The 16,436-nt window shown below is 63.3% G+C and overlaps 4 protein-coding genes across 4 annotated transcripts; 2 read left to right on the plus strand and 2 right to left on the minus strand.

The window, feature by feature from the left end:
- Nucleotides 1–2,831: 2,831 nt before the first annotated feature.
- On the minus strand, nucleotides 2,832–6,695 carry LOC131570120 (vacuolar fusion protein MON1 homolog B-like). The gene is made up of 5 exons (XM_058822470.1): nucleotides 6,630–6,695; nucleotides 5,193–6,200; nucleotides 3,977–4,793; nucleotides 3,727–3,874; nucleotides 2,832–3,035 (listed from the first exon to the last, which is right to left on the minus strand). The coding sequence occupies exons 2-5, from the start codon at nucleotides 6,085–6,087 to the stop codon at nucleotides 2,853–2,855; spliced, it is 2,043 nt and encodes a 680-aa protein (XP_058678453.1). The 5' UTR covers nucleotides 6,088–6,200; nucleotides 6,630–6,695; the 3' UTR covers nucleotides 2,832–2,852.
- A 769-nt stretch (nucleotides 6,696–7,464) lies between these two features.
- Nucleotides 7,465–8,620, plus strand: LOC131570131 (tyrosine-protein phosphatase non-receptor type 18-like). The gene is made up of 5 exons (XM_058822482.1): nucleotides 7,465–7,524; nucleotides 7,763–7,818; nucleotides 7,908–8,119; nucleotides 8,206–8,280; nucleotides 8,399–8,620. Exons 1-5 carry the CDS (start codon nucleotides 7,474–7,476, stop codon nucleotides 8,464–8,466), a joined length of 462 nt encoding a protein of 153 aa, XP_058678465.1. The 5' UTR covers nucleotides 7,465–7,473; the 3' UTR covers nucleotides 8,467–8,620.
- Nucleotides 8,581–13,746, minus strand: IMP4 (IMP U3 small nucleolar ribonucleoprotein 4). The gene is made up of 9 exons (XM_058822478.1): nucleotides 13,554–13,746; nucleotides 13,092–13,200; nucleotides 12,678–12,761; nucleotides 11,802–11,911; nucleotides 10,192–10,324; nucleotides 9,304–9,458; nucleotides 9,036–9,130; nucleotides 8,881–8,951; nucleotides 8,581–8,799 (listed from the first exon to the last, which is right to left on the minus strand). The coding sequence occupies exons 1-9, from the start codon at nucleotides 13,554–13,556 to the stop codon at nucleotides 8,687–8,689; spliced, it is 873 nt and encodes a 290-aa protein (XP_058678461.1). The 5' UTR covers nucleotides 13,557–13,746; the 3' UTR covers nucleotides 8,581–8,686.
- On the plus strand, nucleotides 13,700–16,416 carry CCDC115 (coiled-coil domain containing 115). The gene is given in 8 exon segments (XM_058822480.1): nucleotides 13,700–13,759; nucleotides 13,761–13,860; nucleotides 14,179–14,279; nucleotides 14,740–14,843; nucleotides 15,287–15,378; nucleotides 15,609–15,737; nucleotides 15,935–16,141; nucleotides 16,228–16,416. Coding segments are annotated over 7 exon segments (774 nt in total). The 3' UTR covers nucleotides 16,123–16,141; nucleotides 16,228–16,416.
- Nucleotides 16,417–16,436: the final 20 nt, after the last annotated feature.

Consider the following 16,436-nt stretch of genomic DNA (forward strand, 5'->3'; position numbering starts at 1 on the left):
TCTGACCTTCGGCATCCACCTCCTTCCCTTGCAGCTGCGCTCTCTGCAGTGACTCTGGGGGGGTGGCAGGGGGGTCCCTCTGTGAGGGGGTCCCACCCCCTGTGGGGGAGTCAGGAGGGGCCACAAGGGTCAGGGAATTATGGGGGGGGTCAAGGGGGCCAGAGGTTCAGGGGGCATCAGTGGAGGTTTTTGGGGGTCCCCAAAGGCCCCAGGACCCTCCAGGCTCACCCTGCACCTGCTGCCAGGTCCTCTCCATTGCCTCCTTTTGCTGTTCCACTGTGGGGAGAGGGAAATGAGCTCAGAGGCCTCTGTCCCCACAAACCCCTCAGGGTCCCTACACACCACCCAATGACCTCACAGACCCCTCTCTGCATGTCCCCAGCCCTCTCTGTGTCCCCCTCCAGACCCCTCAGGGACCCCCGAAACCTCTGTGTCCCCCTCCAGACCCCTTGAGGACCTCCTCCAGACCCCTTAGGGATCCCTCAAACCTCTCAGTGTCCCCCTCAGGTGACTCACGCTGCTCCAGCTCCTGGCGCAACTGCTCACTGCGGTCTTGTGCCCTTGCCAGCTCCTCTGTCGAGGCCTCACGGACTGTGGGACAGACAGAGGGACAGAGGGGGACATAGCAGGCACATGAGGGAGCACAGGAGGACATGTCGGACATGGGGGAACAGGGGTCCTCACACTTACCCTTCAGGCTGTGCACCTGCCTCAGCAGCACGTCCAGCTGTGGGGTCCCCCCAGGGAGACCTGAGGGGGGAACTGGGCAGGACACAGGACCACTGCCTCTCCTGGGGACACCTGAGACTGCCTTGTCCCTGGGGCGGGGGGACACTGGGACACACGGTGGTCTTGGGGGATCTCGGCCGTAGAGCCCCTCACTGCGTGGGTCTGGGTCCATTACTGCAGCCTGGAGGGACATGGTGGGGACATAGGGGTACATGGGGGATGATGATGGTGGGCTTGTCCCCTCCTGTCACCTTGCCATCCTCTTCATTCCCCTTTTTCCACCCTCAGCCCCACATTTTCTGTCATGTTCCTCTCTCCTTATCTCTTTCCTCCAGGGTTTCTCCCATTCCTGTCACCTGCTTCCTCCAGTTCCCGCTGCCTCTGTCCCTTCCATTTCTGCCCTTCATTTCCCCCTCAGTCCTTTCCCCTCTTGCTCCATTTTCAGTCACCAACACCCTCTTTTTACACTTTTTTTCTTGTGTCCTTACACTTTGTCCCTTTTCATTCCCCATTTCCCTTCACCTTCTTTCTGCAGCTTTCTCAGCTCTTCTCCTTCCCATTCTCTCAGGTTTTCCCCCCTTCTTCCCCTCACATTTTCCTGCACTTTTCCCCTCACGTTTTCCCATTCTTTTCCCCTCATGTTTTCCTACCTTTTTCCCTCACGTTTTCCTGCTCTTTTCCCCTCACCTTTTCTCACCCTTTTCCCCTCACCTTTTCTCACCCTTTTCCCTCACATTTTCCCGCACTTTTCCCTGGTTTTCCTGCCCTTTACGTTTTCCCGCCCTTTTCCCCTCATGTTTTCCTGCCCCTTTCCCCTCACATTTTCTACTTTTTTCCCTAATTTTTCCCACCCTTCCCCCTCATGTTTTCCTGCCTTTCTCCCCTCACATTTTCATGCCATTTTCCTTCTATTTTTCCACTTTTCCCCTCACATTTCCCCACCTTTTTCCTCTCACATTTTTCCACCTTTCCCCTCACAACTTCCCACCATTTTCCATCCACTTTTTGCCCTGATTTTTGTCCCCTTTTCCAGCTGTTTCTGTCCCTTCCCGATGTCATTTTCTGTCCCCTTTTCACCTCCAATCTATCACTTCTTCCAGCATATCCTCTTCCCTCTTTTCTGCTCCCTTTCCCATCTATTTTTGCTCTCCATTTCTTGTCACCTCTTCCAGCCTTTCCTGTCACATTTTCCCACTAATTTCTGTCCCCTCACCCCTCTCTTTCCTGCTCCATTTTCCCTCTTTTTTGCCTGCTCTTACCCACCTTTCCTTTAAGGTTTTCTCCCCATTTTCCCTCCTGCATTCTCTAATTTTCAGTTCCCTTTTCCCCCTTCTCTGTTGCTGTTCTCATCTCCTCTCCCCCCTTCCTTCATCCCCGCACCCCTCAGGCCCTGTCCCTTCATCCCCTCACCCCTCAGAATGTCCTCTGTCCCCTCAGGCCGTGTCCCCCTGTCCCCTCACCCCTCAGGATGTCTCCTCACCCCTTTAGGCCGTGTCCCCCTATCCCCTCACCCCTCAGGCCGTGTCCCCCAATCCCCTCACCCCCCAGGCCGTGTCCCACCATCCCCTCACCCCTCAGGCCATGTTGCCGCATCCCCTCACCCGTCAGGTTGTGTTCCCCCGTTCTCTCACCCCTCAGGCTGTGTCCCCCTGTCCCCTCACTCCTCAGGATGTCCCCTGTCCCCTCAGGCTGTGTCCCCCCTGTCCCCTCACTCCTCAGGATGTCCCCTGTCCCTTCAGGCCGTGTGCCCCCATCCCCTCACCCCTCAGGCCGTGTCCCCCTGTCCTCTCACCCCTCAAGCTGTCCTCTCACCCCTCAGGATGTCCTCCCATCCCCTCACCCCTCAGGCTGTGTCCCTGTCCCCTCACCCGTCAGGATGCCCCCTCACCCCTCAGGCCATGTTCCCCCATCCCTTCACCCGTCAGGTTGTGTTCCCCCATTCTCTCACCCCTCAGGCCATGTCCCCCTGTCCCCTCACACCTCAGGACGTCCCCTCATCCCTTCAGGCTGTTTCCAAGCCATCCCCTCAACCCTCAGGCTGTCCCCTCACCCCTCAGGCCATGTCCCCTGGCCCCCCAGTCCCCCCGGAGTCAGGACTCTCCCCGGGGTCTCAGTGTTTATTGTCAGCCCTCGGGCTCGGGCCCCTCGGGGCGCGCGGGCGCGGCACAGAACGGTGCCGGGTAGCGGATGAACAGCCAGTCCTCCTCCTTCTTGAGCCAGCGCAGCAGCTTGGTCAGCACGGCGATGGCGCCCGCCTTCGTCACCAGCGGGCTGAAGCAGCTGTACAGCTCAAACTTGCTGGTCACCTGTGGGAACCCAGGCCTGTCAACTGTGGGATCTATTGATAGTCTTGATGGTGTAAATCCTGTTAATTTTGGGATCTACTAATGGCACTGCCAGTGAGCATCCCATTAATTGTGCGATCTACTGATGGCACTGACACTAAACATCCTGTTAGTTTTGGGATCTATTGATGGTGCTGCCAGTGACCATCCCATTAACTGTGGGATCTATTGATAGCATTGCCAGTGAAAATCCTGTTAACTGTGGGACCTACTGATGGCACTGTCAGTGAGCATCTCTTTAATTGTGGGATCTACTGATGGTACTGACACTGAAAATCCTGTTAACTGTAGGATTTACAGACAATACCACCAGGGAACATCCCATTAACTATGGGATGTACTGATGGCACTGCCAGTGAGCATCCCGTTAACTGTAGGATTTACTGACAACACCGCCAGTGAGAATCCCATTAACTGTGGCACCTACTGATGACACCACACCCCATTAACTGTGGGACTCCCTGATGACACCACATCGCACTAACTGTGGGACCTACTGACAGCACTGACACCGAGCATCTCGTTAACTGCAGGATCTACCAACAGCACCACCAGCCAGTGACCCCCCACTAACTCTGGAATCTTCTCACAACAGCACAAACAGGTGCTGCTGTCTCTGGGCCCTGCTGAGGGCTCCTTCCCCGCTGCTCACCCAGGCCAGCAGCGTTTCCTTCTCAGCCACGTGGTAGAGCAGGCGCAGGGGCCGGTGCGGGCTGTGCACCCGGCTGTGCAGGTAGTGGTACAGGTCGAAGAGCCGGTGCTGCTCCTCCTCGCTTGTGTAGGGCTCCTCCAGCTCGGGGCTGCGGCCAGTGAGGGAGGGGGGACATGAGCATGAGGTGAAGGTCAGACACACCCCCCCCCCCCCCCCCCCAATTTTTGCGTGTCCCCCCCTATCCCCGCACCTGGTGAACTGCGGCAGCTGCTGCATCTCCTCCGGCCCCTCCAAGGGTTTGTAGAGAAAGTGCCGGAGCTCGGGGGCACCGGGCCGGGACGGGCCGTACCCCGCTCCCCCTCGCACGGCCGCCGCCAGCTCGGCCAGCCAGCCCTGCGCCCGCAGCGTGTCCTCCAGCTGCCTCCTGCACGCGGCCGCCGCGTAGAACCCCTCTCGCTCCGTGGACAGCAGGATCAGCGTCACACCCTCCTCTTCCTCCTCGCCCAGCCGCGCCGCGTACGCATAGAAATACCCATCGGGGTTGAAACGCGGCAAGCACACGGGGGTCCACACCTCGCCCGCCCCCGCGCCCGCGCCGCCGCCCAGCAGGTTGAGCAGCAGGTGCAGGTCGCTGGCGCAGAGCCGCCCGCCCTCGGCCAGCGCCCGCTGCCGCGCCGCCGTCACCAGGCGGCCCCGGGCCGCCAGCACGGCCAGGGCGGGCGCGGGGCGGGCGGCGGCGGCGGCGCGGCGCAGCGCCCCGGACACGGCGCGGCGGAGCCCCCCGGGCAGGGGCAGGCAGCGAGCGGCCCCCAGCAGCAGCCGCCCGTCGGCCGCGGCCCCGCAGAGCAGCCGGTCCAGCACGGCCTCGGCGCCCGCCAGCAGCCGGCGCAGGTCGAAGCCGCGGCGTCGGGCGAAGACTCGGGCGATGCCCCCGCGGGTCAGCAGCGACAGGATCTGCTCGTGAACGAAGGCCAGCTCCCGCCGCAGCTGCGCCGCCGACTGCCGTGTGCGGGACACCGACACCAGCAGCAGCGGGCCCCGCTGCTCAAACACCAGCGTGCGGTCCTCTGCGGGGGAGAGAGGGGACACGGCGGTCACACGGGGCAGGGGGGACACGGAGGGTACCTGGACAGGTGTCATTTTGGGGTATGCTGTTTTTGGAGAGTGGCTGTAGCAAGGCAGGGTTTTAGGGCGGTGGGAGGACCCAGGAAGGGCTTTGGGGGAAAGAGAGTTTTGGGGGGCTGGTTGTACCTGGGCAGGCTGATTTGGTAGATTCACCTGTACCTGGGAGAGCTGGTTTTGGGGTTGGGATGTTGTGTTTGGAGGGGGCTGTTTAGAGCAGGGATTGCTGTACCTGGGGGGCTGTTTCAGGGCTACCTGGGGACATGGGGCTGGGCAGGTTTGGGGTTATCCACAGGTGTGTATAAATTTGGGTGTCCCATGTCCACCCCCCGCTGTCCCCGTACCAGAGCAGATGGCCCGGATGGCGTTGCCGCCGCTCTGGATGAAGGACACGAGGGCCATCATGACACCCATGGTGGCTGCCAGCGCCTCCTCGTTGCCGTGCCGGGAGTAGATCGGCTTCCCCGCCTCACTGAGCACGAACACGTGTTTGCGCCGCGCCCGCCAGCCCGCGGCTGCCACGTCCTCGTCCGCACCGCGCCGCCCGCCTGGGGCCGATGTGGCCGCTGCTGCCGTCACCGCCGCTGTGACCTCCTCCTCTTCCTCACCGGGGTTACACACTGGGGATGTCACTGCTGCCGTCACCTCCTCCTCTTCCTCCTCATGGTGACACTCTGAGGATGTCACTGCTGCCGTCACCTCTTCCTCACTGGGGTGACACCCTGGGGATGTCACCGCTGTTGTCACCTCCTCTTCATCCCCCACAGGAGGACGTGCTGGGGACATTGCTGCCATGGTCATCTCCTCCTCACTGGGTTGAATGCCCGGGGATGTCACTGCTGCTGTCCCCGCTGTTGTCACCTCCTCCTCCTCACCCCCAAGTGGGGGACACCCCAGGGATGTCCCTGCTATTGTCACCTCCTCCTCCTCACCAGGATGACAGCCCTGGGACATTGTGGCTGCTTCTGCTGTCACTGCTGCCACCACATCCTCATCCCTGCCACATGGCTCTCCTTGGGATGTCATGGCCACTGCCACCTCCTCCTCACTGGGGTGGCACCTCAGGGACACTGTGGCTGTCACCACTGCTGCCACCTCCTTGTCTTCCTCCTCCTCATTCCCAGCAGGGTGATACACGGATGATGTCATGGCTGCTGCTGCTGTCACATCTTCCTCCTCATCGTCCCGGCTGTGGTGACAGCTCGGGGACGCCGCGTCCACTGTCCGGGCTGGCTCCATCTCTGCCTCACCTGTGACCAGCAGGGGGCGCCGGGGCGGTGCCTGCACACCTGGACAGCCCCACCCTGCCCCACCCTGCCCACACCAAGGGTGGGGTCAGGGCTCCTGGGCACCTGTGGGGGAGGTGGGGTGGGGTCACTGGGGGCGTGGCTCCACAGACCACACCCCACCCCTTATCCACACCTTGTGGCCACACCTCCAGCCCCACTCAGTCCTGGTGGTCTTTGCCTAGGCCACGCCCACTGGTATCAAGCCACGCCCCCACAGAGCCTCGCTCCGGAACACCCCACACGTGCCACCCAGGCCACGCCCCTAAAACTAAACCACGCCCACAGCGGCGTTAAGCCCCGCCCCAAAGAACTTTAGCCCCGCCCCGGGAGCCCCGGGCAACCCCGCCCCCTCACAAAGCCCCGCCTTTCGGCGAGATCGCCCCCGGGCCGCCCCCTCCCCACTCGGCCCCGCCCCCGCTCAGGCCCCGCCCCCAGCCGTGCCCACCCCCGCTGTCCCCGCCCCCGCGCTGTCCCCGCCCCGCGCGCGCTCACCGGCCGCGCTCCCGCTCCCGCCGCCACCGCCGCTTCCGGGGCTGCCGCGCCGCGCGCCCCGTGACGTCACCGCGCCGCCGCATCCACCAATCACCGCGCGGCGCGGGGGAAGGGGGCGCGGCCGCCGCGCGCCGACCAATCAGCGGGCGCGGGGCGGGGCCTAAAGAGTGACGCCTCTTTTGGCGGGTTCTCCCGCTCCACCCCCTTCCCTCATGACTCCCCGTGACGTCACACGGCGGCGGGGCCAGAACGGAGCCTCGTGCCGAGGGGCGGGACCAGAGCGATCCCTATGGCGGCTATAGGTGCCTGGCCCCGCCCCGCCAGGGCCAAGGGGACCCCTCAATGTGTGGGGTACCCCTGTGACCCCCCCGGCACGGCCCCATCGCGGCTTCTGCGCGGCCCGGGTGAGCCCCAGGAGCCACAGACACACGAGGGCGATTCTAGGGCACCCCAAAAACTCTATAGGAATCCCCCAAGAGCTCTAAGGCACCCCAAAAATTCTATAGGCACCCCCGAAGAGCTTTAGGGGACCCATGCAGGGACTGTAGGGTCCATTAGGACACCCAAAATCTCTACAGAGGCTCTGGAGGGTCTATAGAGCCCCCCCAGACTTGCTGTAGGGGCAGGAGGGACCCCAAGAAGCCCTGAAGAGCCCCCAAACAGCCCCTGCAGTGTCCATAGGGTCCCCCAGGAGCCCCCCCAAACCCCCACAGGGAATTCCCAGCGCAGCTTTAGGGTCCAGCCCAGGGGCGGGGCTCCACCCAGGGGCGGGACTCGGGGGGCACTGAAAACCCCCCAGGTCCCCTCAGTGCCCCACACACCTGAGACCCCTCCCGAGACCCCCATGGCACCTCCACCGCCCCCCGGCCACCTCAGCCTGGCCCGCGGGGTTCAGGTGAGGGGGGACCCCGGTTCTGGGGGGAGCTCGGGGGGCCGCGAGCATCCGGGGCGGGGTGGGCGCCCGAGGGCGGCCGCGGCACTTCCTGCCCCCGGAAAGGGGAAGTGAAAGAAGGGGCCCGGACGGTCGAGGGGGGACCCCAAGAGCTCGGGGAGCCCTGAGAGCTTGGGGGGACGCGGGAGTTCCGGCCGCCCCCGTTTGGGGGGCTGCAGGTGACCCCCCCGTGCTTCCCCAGCCCCCCCTGTACCAGGACGCCGTGGCCCGCCGGGCTCTGCGGCCCGCGCTGCTCAGGTGAGTGCTCGCAGCGGGGACAGGTGACAGGGACAGCGGGGACAGGTGACGCGGACAGGTGTCCCGTCCCTTCCCTGCCCTCCATCCAGGAGCGTTTCGGTGCCGACCGAGCCCCCCGCGCCCCCCGCCATGGACGTCACCTACGCCGTGGTCAACAAGCCCCGCCGGGGGGGCGGGGCCGCAGGGAGAGGCCCCTCCCCTTTGGGAAGAGACCACGCCCCCTTCGGACGAGACTCCGCCCCCTCGGGCACGTGCTCGCTGCCGGGCAGCCCCGTGCGCCGCCCCTCCCCCAGCCCGGCGGGTGAGTTGGGGGGGGCTCGGGGGGATTTGGGGGGCTCAGGAGGCTCCAGGATCGATAATTCTGACCCTGGTCCCCCCCCCCCCCAGGCTCCCCCAGACCCTCGGATGGCGCCTATGAGGTTGTGACCCCCCCTGTGGACACCGGCAGTGGCCCCTGCCTGGGTGAGCATGGGGGGGTCTTGGCATGGGGGGGTCTCGGTCTCTGGGAAGGGTTTGGGGGGGTTTAGGGGGAACATCAATGTCCAGCCCCCCATCACTGACCCCCTGCTCCTCCCCTCAGGGTTTAACTTCCGCATTGGGAAGCCCAAGGGCCCGCGGGACCCCCCGGCCGAGTGGTCCCAGGTGTGAGGGGGGGTCCGGATCCCTGGGCCCCCCCCCCCCAGAGAAGGGGCCGCAGCAGAACCCGGCTGATCCTTACAGAACCCAATATAAACAAAAATGATTTATTATTACAAATAAAAACTGATTGTGAAAAACCCAGCCGTGTCTGGGCCAGTCCAGAGGGGACTCGGCTGCCGAGGTGCTCTCAGGTGTGCAGGTGGGGCGCACCTGGGGGGTCCTGGGGGGCTCAGGTGGCGCTGAGCAGGCGGCGCTTGGGGGCCGTGGCCGTGTACGGGTGCCAGCGCCACTCCACGTCGGCCGCGTCCCCCTGCTCCAGGGTCCCCAGGCGGATCAGGTAGGCTGGGGGGGACACGAGGATGGGTTGCTGGGACATTTGGGGACACGTGGGGGCATTTTTTGGGGACAGCAGGGGACACTCACGCCTCAGCTGGAAGCGGGGTCCCACCTCCTCCAGCTCCACCGTCCGCCCCCGGCGCCGGTACACGTGGTTCCTGTGGGGGAGGGGGGGTCAGAGGGGTTTGGGGGGGGGGGGGGTGGGGTCTGTCCGTGTCCCTGTGTCCCCATGTGTCACCCACCGCACTAAAATGACGTCATCCTCGTTGGCGAAGGTCACCACGCGGCGGCTGTCGGGACGGGGGACGGGGAACAGGTGCTTCAGGATGGTCCCGACCTAGAGGGGACAGGGATGGGGTCACCCCACCCCTGAGACCTCCCGTGCTCCTCCCCAGTTGTCCCCATTTCTGCCCTTGGTACCCCCCATATCCCCTCACATCCCCCCCAGGTGTGTGTCCCCCTTTCCCCCTCCTGTCCCCTCCATGTCCCCCCATGTCCCCCTGGCCGTACCCTTTTTCCCAGCGTGGAATCCAGGCGCAGCAGCAGCAGGTGGGGGGCGGCCAGCGGGGCCCCCCCGAGCCCCCCGACCTCCTGGCGCAGCACGGCCCCGCTCAGGGTGAAGTGGGCAGTGGGGCCGTGGGGCAGGTGGGACACGGTCAGCCCGTCTGGGGGGTGGAGCTTGATTAGGACACACCCCCAAACAGGCCACACCCCATTGAAAATAGCCCCACCCACTCCCCTCGTCCCTCAGATTAGCCCCACCCATTCCCTTTTCCCTCAGATTTTGGCTTTCATATTTTTAAGGCTTTACGTTTTGTATTTTTCAGAGTTTGTGCTGGTTTAGTGGGTGGGTCTGAGCTTCATATTAAGTATTGGTGAGCTCTCTGCACAGACTAGGACATAAAACAATTCCTTCTCTCGCTGGGGAGCAAGGATAAATGATCCAGGCACAAGAAAATAAACGATTTGGAGTGAAAAAAAAAAAAGAAAAGAAACATCGAACTCCATAACCTAAAGCTGTAATTGGACAATTAACTCCAATATACAAATGGAGCACAACTTATAAAAATGAGAGACCCCGTGACCAGTCGTCCATTTTGTTTCACCTTGGGTTCATTTAGTGACCATTTTGGCTCATCTTGGGTACATTTTGTGACCATTTGGATCCATCTTGGGTTCATTCTGTGACCATTTTGGTTCACCTTGGGTGCAACCCTGGCTGGGCTCTTGTGCTGCCCAATGTGGAGCCATTGAGAACATCTTTGTAATAAATCCCTACTTTCTCAATTAACTCTGCCTATCTCTATTCTATCTCAGCTTTCCCAAGGCACGCCCTCAGTCCCTCCCCTCCCCTCAGAGACCCCCAAAGGTGCCCCCAGCCCCACGTTTGGCACTGACCGGGCCGCCCGCGGGTCTCGTGCAGCACAAGCAGGTCGGTGACGCCCGCAGCCCGGCACGCCGCCACCAGAGCGCCCAGCTCGGCACGGCCCCGGTTCATGCGGCGAGCCCCGGGCAGCAGCAGGCACAGCTCCTGGGGACAAGGACATGGGGACACCGGGGAGGGGTCAGGGACAGCCCTGCCACGCCCTGTTTGCGTCACTCCTTCACCCAGCGTGCCCCCGCTTGGGCCACTACAGCGTCAACAGGTGCCCCAAATCACCTCCCCTGTGTCCACAAAATTGCCTCCCATGTCCCCAAACCACCCTCCCTGTGTCCCCAAACTGCCTCCCCTGTGTCCCCAAATCACCTCCCCTGTATCCCCTAAATCCCCCCCATGTCCCCCAAATCACTTCTCCCTTGCGTCCCCCAAACTGCCTCCCCTGTGTCCCCAAACCACCCCCCCGTGTCCCCCAAATCACCTCCCCCCTGTCCACCAAACCACCGCCCGTGTCCCCCAAATCACCTCCCCTCATGTCCCCCAAATCACCCGCCTTGTGTCCTCCAAATGACCTCCTTTGTATCCCCCAAATCATCCCCGACCTGTGTCCCCAAAATCACCCCCACCATGTCCACCAAATCATCCCATGTCCCCCAAATTGCCTCTCCCATGTCACCCAAATCACCTCCCCCCCGTCCCCCAAGTCACCTCCCCCGTGTCCCCCAAACCACCTCCCTTGTGTCCCCCAAATTGCCTCCTGTGTCCCCAAACCACCCTCCTTGTGGCCCCCAAATCATCCCCCACCATGTCCCCCAAATTCCCTCCCCTGTGTCCCCAAATCACCTCCCTTGTGTCCCACAAATGACCCCCCTTGTGTCCCACAAATCACCCGCCCGTCCCCCAAATCACTCCCCTCATGTTCCCCAAATCACCCTCCTGTGTCCCCCAAGTCACCCCCCCGTGTGCTCCAAATTACCTCTCCCATGTCCCCCAAATCACCCCCCTTGTCCCCCCCCAAATCACCCCCCTTGTCCCCCCCCAAATCACCCCCCTTGTCCCCCCCCAAATCACGTCCTCCATGTCACCCTCCATGTCCCCTAAGTCGCCCCCCGTGTCCCCCAAATCACCCCTCCCATGTCCCCAATTCTGTGTCCTCCTCTGTCCCCCCAGCACAGGGTGACAATGACACACCCATCCTGTGGCTCCGCCCCTTCACCATTTTAGGATTACAATGAGCCACACCCACTTTCAGGCCACACCCACAGACTCCTCCCACTCCCATGGGTTTTACTGCCCAGCATTGGCTCAGCCCCCCAAGGGGCGGGGCCAAGCAAGCCCCTCTCATTCCCAAGCCACACCCACCCTTGTTCGAGGCCACACCCCCATGGGAGCAGCCACAGGGGGTGGGGTCAGAGTGCTAAGACTGGGCCACACCCACCTCAGAGCCCCACCCAGCTTTAGCCACACCCACCCAGACCACACCCACCTCACAGCCCCACCCAGCTTTATCTGCACCTCAAACTTCCCACCAACTCCAGAGCCCCACCCAGCTTGGGCCACACCCTAACCCAGCCACACCCATCCAGAGCCACGCCCACCCCAGACCACACCCACATATGGCCACGCCCACCTTGGCAAAGAGCCGTAGGCGGGCGCTGGGGTCACGTGATGTCGTCACCATCACCTTGGGGGGCTCCAGCCCCGCCCACCTGTACTCATCATCCTGACTGTCACCTGTCTCTGGGGGCGGGGCTTTTGTCAGACCACGCCCCCTGCACTCCCAGCCCCGCCCACTGCAGCCACACCCACCCCAGGGTCATTGGGGTCAACCCAGTGATGGTTCTGAGGGGATTTTGGGGGTTTAATTCCCATTTTTGGGGTTTACTTCCCATTTTGGGGAATTCACAGCTCATTGTAGGGAGAACAAAGCCCAGATTTAGGGTGCAGCCCAGAGTGTGGGTGTTGGTGCAACCCCAAACTTATTCTGGGGTGAATTTAATCTTATTTGGGGAATTTTAAAACCCAGAGAATTTGGGGAAATTCCTGAAAATGGAGGCAGGTTTTTTTTAAGTCTTTTTTGGGGCTGGCTCCCTCCTGTCCCTGGATTCCCCTCTCAATATTCAAGACTCTTACCTGTCCCCCACCCCTGGGTTTGGAAATTCCAAGCTCTCCCAATTTGAGGGTCCCTTTCCCCACCTTTCCTCCTGATTTGGGTGTCCCTCTCACCACCCTCCCCCCCGATTTGGGGGTCCCTTGTCCCCTGATTTGGGGGTCCCTCCCACCCTGATTTGGGGGTTCCTCCCCCCATTCTTCCCCTGATTTGGGGGTTCCTCTCCCCACCCTCTCCCTCTGGTTCAGAGGTCTCTCTCCCTCGATTTGTGGTTCCCTCTCCCCATCCTCTACCCTGATTTTGAGGTCCCTCCCACCCCAATTTGGGGGGTCCCTCTCCTCACCCTCCCACCCTGATTTGGGGGTCTCTCTCCCCCGATTTGGGGGTCCCTCTCACCCCCCGGTGCCTGGAAGTCGAACTCGAGCTCCTTCTGCAGGGCCAGCGCCTCGCGCCGCAGCTCCGTGGGCAGCAGCCGATTCTCTGGGAGGTGAGGAGAGAAACGGGGGGGCTCAGACAGGACCCCCAACCCTCCCCAATGCAATACCCCAGCCCCAAATACACCCCTGGGCCCGCAGCACCCCCATCTCATCTCTTTAACACCCCCAAACATCCCCCAACCCCCTTAAACTCCTCTCGACCCCCCAAATTCTCCTCAACTCCTCCAAATCCTCTTTGCCGCCCCCAACCCCCTTTTCACACACCCGGAATCTCTTCTAACACCCCTTAACTCCTCCAAAACCCCCCCAGATTTCTCCCAGACCCTTTTCCCCCCTCCCAACCCCTCTTTCCCCCCTCCCCGTGCTCCGGTACCGTCCAGCGCCCGCTTCAGGCTCTCCCTGCGCTCCCGCTGCCGCTGCTGCTGCTGCTCCTTGGCCCGGCGCTGCAGGTACTCCCGGCGCTCCCGGGCCTGGCGACGCAGCTGCGACACGGGGACAGACACGGGGACACACTCAGGTGACACCGGTGGCACACTCAGGTGACACACGGGGGGATGAGGGTGAGCCCAGTGAGGGGGACATGGAGGGATGAGAGGACGGGGGGCGCTGAGGGGGCGGCATGGAGGGATGGGGGACAGCGAGGACATCAGGGGACAGCGGGGACATCGAGGGACAGCGGACACACAGTGAGGGACGCGTGAGGGGGGATATGGGGAGGAGGGCCCGCTGTGGGGGCATAGAAATGAGAGGATTGGGGACACGGAGGGGAAGTTTGGGACGTCATGTGGGACACGGAGGGGACCCGGGACCACCGACCCAACCCCCGGCCCCTCACCATGGCCGCGACTGCTCCGCTCCGCGCTGCTCCCCACACGCCGACACTTCCCAGCACTGCCGCCTCTCATTGGCCGAGCGCCAGCGGACCAATGGAATCGCGCGGTGCTGCCGGAAAGGGGAGGAAACGCTGCGCCCTCACTCAAGATGGCGGCCGGGCCGGCGTCACTCCGCTGAGCTGCCGGCCCTCATGCCGGCCCCGCCCCCCGTGCTGCTGCGTGCGCTGATTGGTCGAGAGGTGCCGGGGCGGGCTGCGATTGGACGAGGCGGGGCCGGGCCTGAGGCCGCGGTGAGGGCGGCGATGGACGGTGAGGGAGGGCCGGGGCCTCCGGGGGTCTCGGGGGTGTTTTTAGAGCTCTCCGGGGATTTTGGGGGCTTCCAGAAGACCGGGAACGTTTTGGGGTCGTTTTGGGGATCTCAGGAGCCCGAGGGCTTTTTGAGCGCGTTTCCGGGGGTGCTTTGATGGGGTCTCTGAGAGCCCGGAGGTGTCTGGGGGGACCCCGGGACACCGTGGGGACACGGGGCCGCTCCCTGGGCGGGAGGGGCGGTTTTGGTGGGTCTGGGGGAGCCCCTGGGGTCCCCCCGGGTGTTGTTTGGGGTCCTGAGCCGTGTCCCCCCCACCCCAGGGTCGCTGTCGCTGTCCCTGGACGAGGCCGCGCTGGAGGTGATGGAGGCACTGGAGCTGCTGCAGCAGCGGCGGGAGCAGCTGGAACAGCACCTGCGGCAGGTGAGGGGACACAATGGGGACAGTGGTGACACAGAGGGGACACAATGGGGGCACAAAGGGGACACACCACTCCTCGTGGGGACACCTGTGAGGAGGTGCCACTTACCACAAGGACACACCTGGTGGGTGTCACCTGCTACAGGGATGTGCCAACCCCATGGGGACACAGCTGGGGACTGTCCCCTGTTGTGGGGATGTGGCTGAGGACACACCAACCATCATGGGACATGCTGGGGGGATGTGTCACCCACTGTGGGGACACAAAGGGACATGACATAGTGTCCCTTGTGTCCCCACAGGTGACTGTCCCTAATGCCGTGTCCCTGTGGCCCCAGAGTTGGTGTCCCTCTGTCCCCTTCAATGTCCCCCTGTGTCCCTGCAAGGGTGGCTGTCCCTGTGCTGTGTCCCCAATGTCCCCACAGGGGTGGCTGTGTCCCCACTGTCCCTGATGTCCCCACAGGGGTGGCTGTCCCTGGCTCAGGCCCGTTACTCCCTGGGATGTCACCGTGTCTCGTCCCTGCAGTACGGGGCCACCATGGTGCCCCGGGTCCGTGTGTGCCACAGGTGGGGGACAGGGACACTGGGGACACTCAGTGGGGGGTGGCAGGGACACAGGAAAGGACATGAGAACATTTGGGAGACACTGAGGGGGGTGGCAGGGACGCTGGGGGGGACACTGGGACATTGGGGACATTCATTAGGGTGACAGGGACACTGGAGAGGACACTGGGACACCAGGGACACTCAGTGGGGGCAGCAGGGACACTTTGGGGGGGACATGAGAACATTGGGGACACACTGAGAGGGGTGGCAGTGACACAGGGAGGGACATGGGGAGGGGGACATCAGGGACCCAACCCCAGTTTGGGGAGGTGACACAGGGGTGACATCAATGTCCCCAATGTGGGGGGAGGTTTAGGAGTTCTGGGGGCTGCTGGGACGTCCCTGTGGTGGCCAAGTGACTCCGGGGCACGGTGGTGACGCTGTCCCCACTGTGTCACCCTCAGGCAGGACCCCGAGGGACGCCCCCACTTTGAGGAGGTGCCCGGAACAGGGGGGGACCCCGAGGACCCCGACCCCCAGCAGGGGGGGGCTGACGGTGAGGAGGGGTTGGGGTCCCTTGGGGGGGTGTGGGGGTCCCCAAGAGGTCCTCAGTGCATGTTGGGGACAGACTGGGGGGTCTGGGGATGTCACCTATGGGTGCTGGGGGGGCAAGGGAGGAACTGGGGGGAATTTGGGGTGCTGGGGCGTTCTGAGGGGTCCTGTGGATGTTTGGGGGTCCCTCAGTTGTTTTTTGGGGGGGGTCTCTGACCTTTCTCTCCCCCCCAGGGCTGCGGCAGCGCCGGGGAGCCCCTGAGAAAGGGGGGACCCCCAGCCGGCCCCCCCCAGACCCCCTGGGCTGGTTTGGGGTCCTGGTGCCCCCCAGTCTGCGGCAGGCCCAGGGAAGCTTCCAGAAGGGTGAGGAACTGGGGGGACTGGGGGGGACTGGGAAGGAACTTGGGGGGTCCCCAAAAACCACCAAATGTCCCCAAACCCAGAGGGGCCCAAGAATGGGGGGAAAACCCCAAATCTGGGGTGTCCCCAAACCTGGGGAGGGCCTAAAGGTCGTGGCCCCCGTGACACCCTCGGTCCCCCCCGTGTCCCCCTGTCCCCAGGGGTGACGCTGGCCGTGGAGGTGGCCGAGCTCCAGGCCACCATGGAGGCTGCGGCCACCCGGTACCGGCAGCTCCTGCGGCAGAAATGTCACCTGGATGGGGACAATGGGGACAGCCAGAGCTCCACGGGAACCCCTGGGGACAGCAAGGACACCGAGGGTGACACAGCGACCTCAGTGACTGCGTGACACGAGGACACGTCTGCAGGTGACACACGGGGACGCACGGGAGTGCAGGTGACACTGTGAGCCATGGGGACACAGGTGACACAGGGCTGTGCTGACCTTTCACAGGTGACACAGCTGACACCGGTGACACTGAGGACAGCAGCACCAAGTCCCCAAGGCCTGTGGGTGACACTGAGGTGACACCGAGCCCCACACGTGACTGAGGGGGGTCCCCCCATGTCCCCACCCCCAATAAAGCCACCCTGGTGCCACCGCAGGGTCATTTGTCACCAGTGTCTGGTGCCAGCTCTGCCAGTGCCACCATAGCCAATGCT

This window comes from Ammospiza caudacuta, chromosome 32 (assembly GCF_027887145.1).
Source record: "Ammospiza caudacuta isolate bAmmCau1 chromosome 32, bAmmCau1.pri, whole genome shotgun sequence".
Classification (NCBI taxonomy): domain Eukaryota; kingdom Metazoa; phylum Chordata; class Aves; order Passeriformes; family Passerellidae; genus Ammospiza; species Ammospiza caudacuta.

What these genes read in the sequence shown, in the direction of transcription:
- IMP4 (XM_058822478.1), bottom strand. An exon ending in GCCTACGGCTCTTTGCCAAG is followed by an intron (nt 10,325 to 11,801) that starts GTGGGCGTGGCC and finishes CCTTGTCCCCAG; the next exon opens with GAGCTGTGCCTGCTGCTGCC. An exon ending in ATTCCACGCTGGGAAAAAGG is followed by an intron (nt 9,131 to 9,303) that starts GTACGGCCAGGG and finishes TGTCCCCTCTAG; the next exon opens with GTCGGGACCATCCTGAAGCA.
- LOC131570120 (XM_058822470.1), bottom strand. Translation starts at nt 6,087, where the DNA reads ATGGAGCCAGCCCGGACAGTGGACGCGGCGTCCCCGAGCTGTCACCAC. An exon ending in CATCCGGGCCATCTGCTCTG is followed by an intron (nt 4,794 to 5,192) that starts GTACGGGGACAG and finishes TCTCCCCCGCAG; the next exon opens with AGGACCGCACGCTGGTGTTT. An exon ending in AGGAAACGCTGCTGGCCTGG is followed by an intron (nt 3,036 to 3,726) that starts GTGAGCAGCGGG and finishes GGGTTCCCACAG; the next exon opens with GTGACCAGCAAGTTTGAGCT.
- LOC131570131 (XM_058822482.1), top strand. Translation starts at nt 7,474, where the DNA reads ATGGCACCTCCACCGCCCCCCGGCCACCTCAGCCTGGCCCGCGGGGTT. An exon ending in GCCTGGCCCGCGGGGTTCAG is followed by an intron (nt 7,525 to 7,762) that starts GTGAGGGGGGAC and finishes GTGCTTCCCCAG; the next exon opens with CCCCCCCTGTACCAGGACGC. An exon ending in CGGCAGTGGCCCCTGCCTGG is followed by an intron (nt 8,281 to 8,398) that starts GTGAGCATGGGG and finishes TCCTCCCCTCAG; the next exon opens with GGTTTAACTTCCGCATTGGG.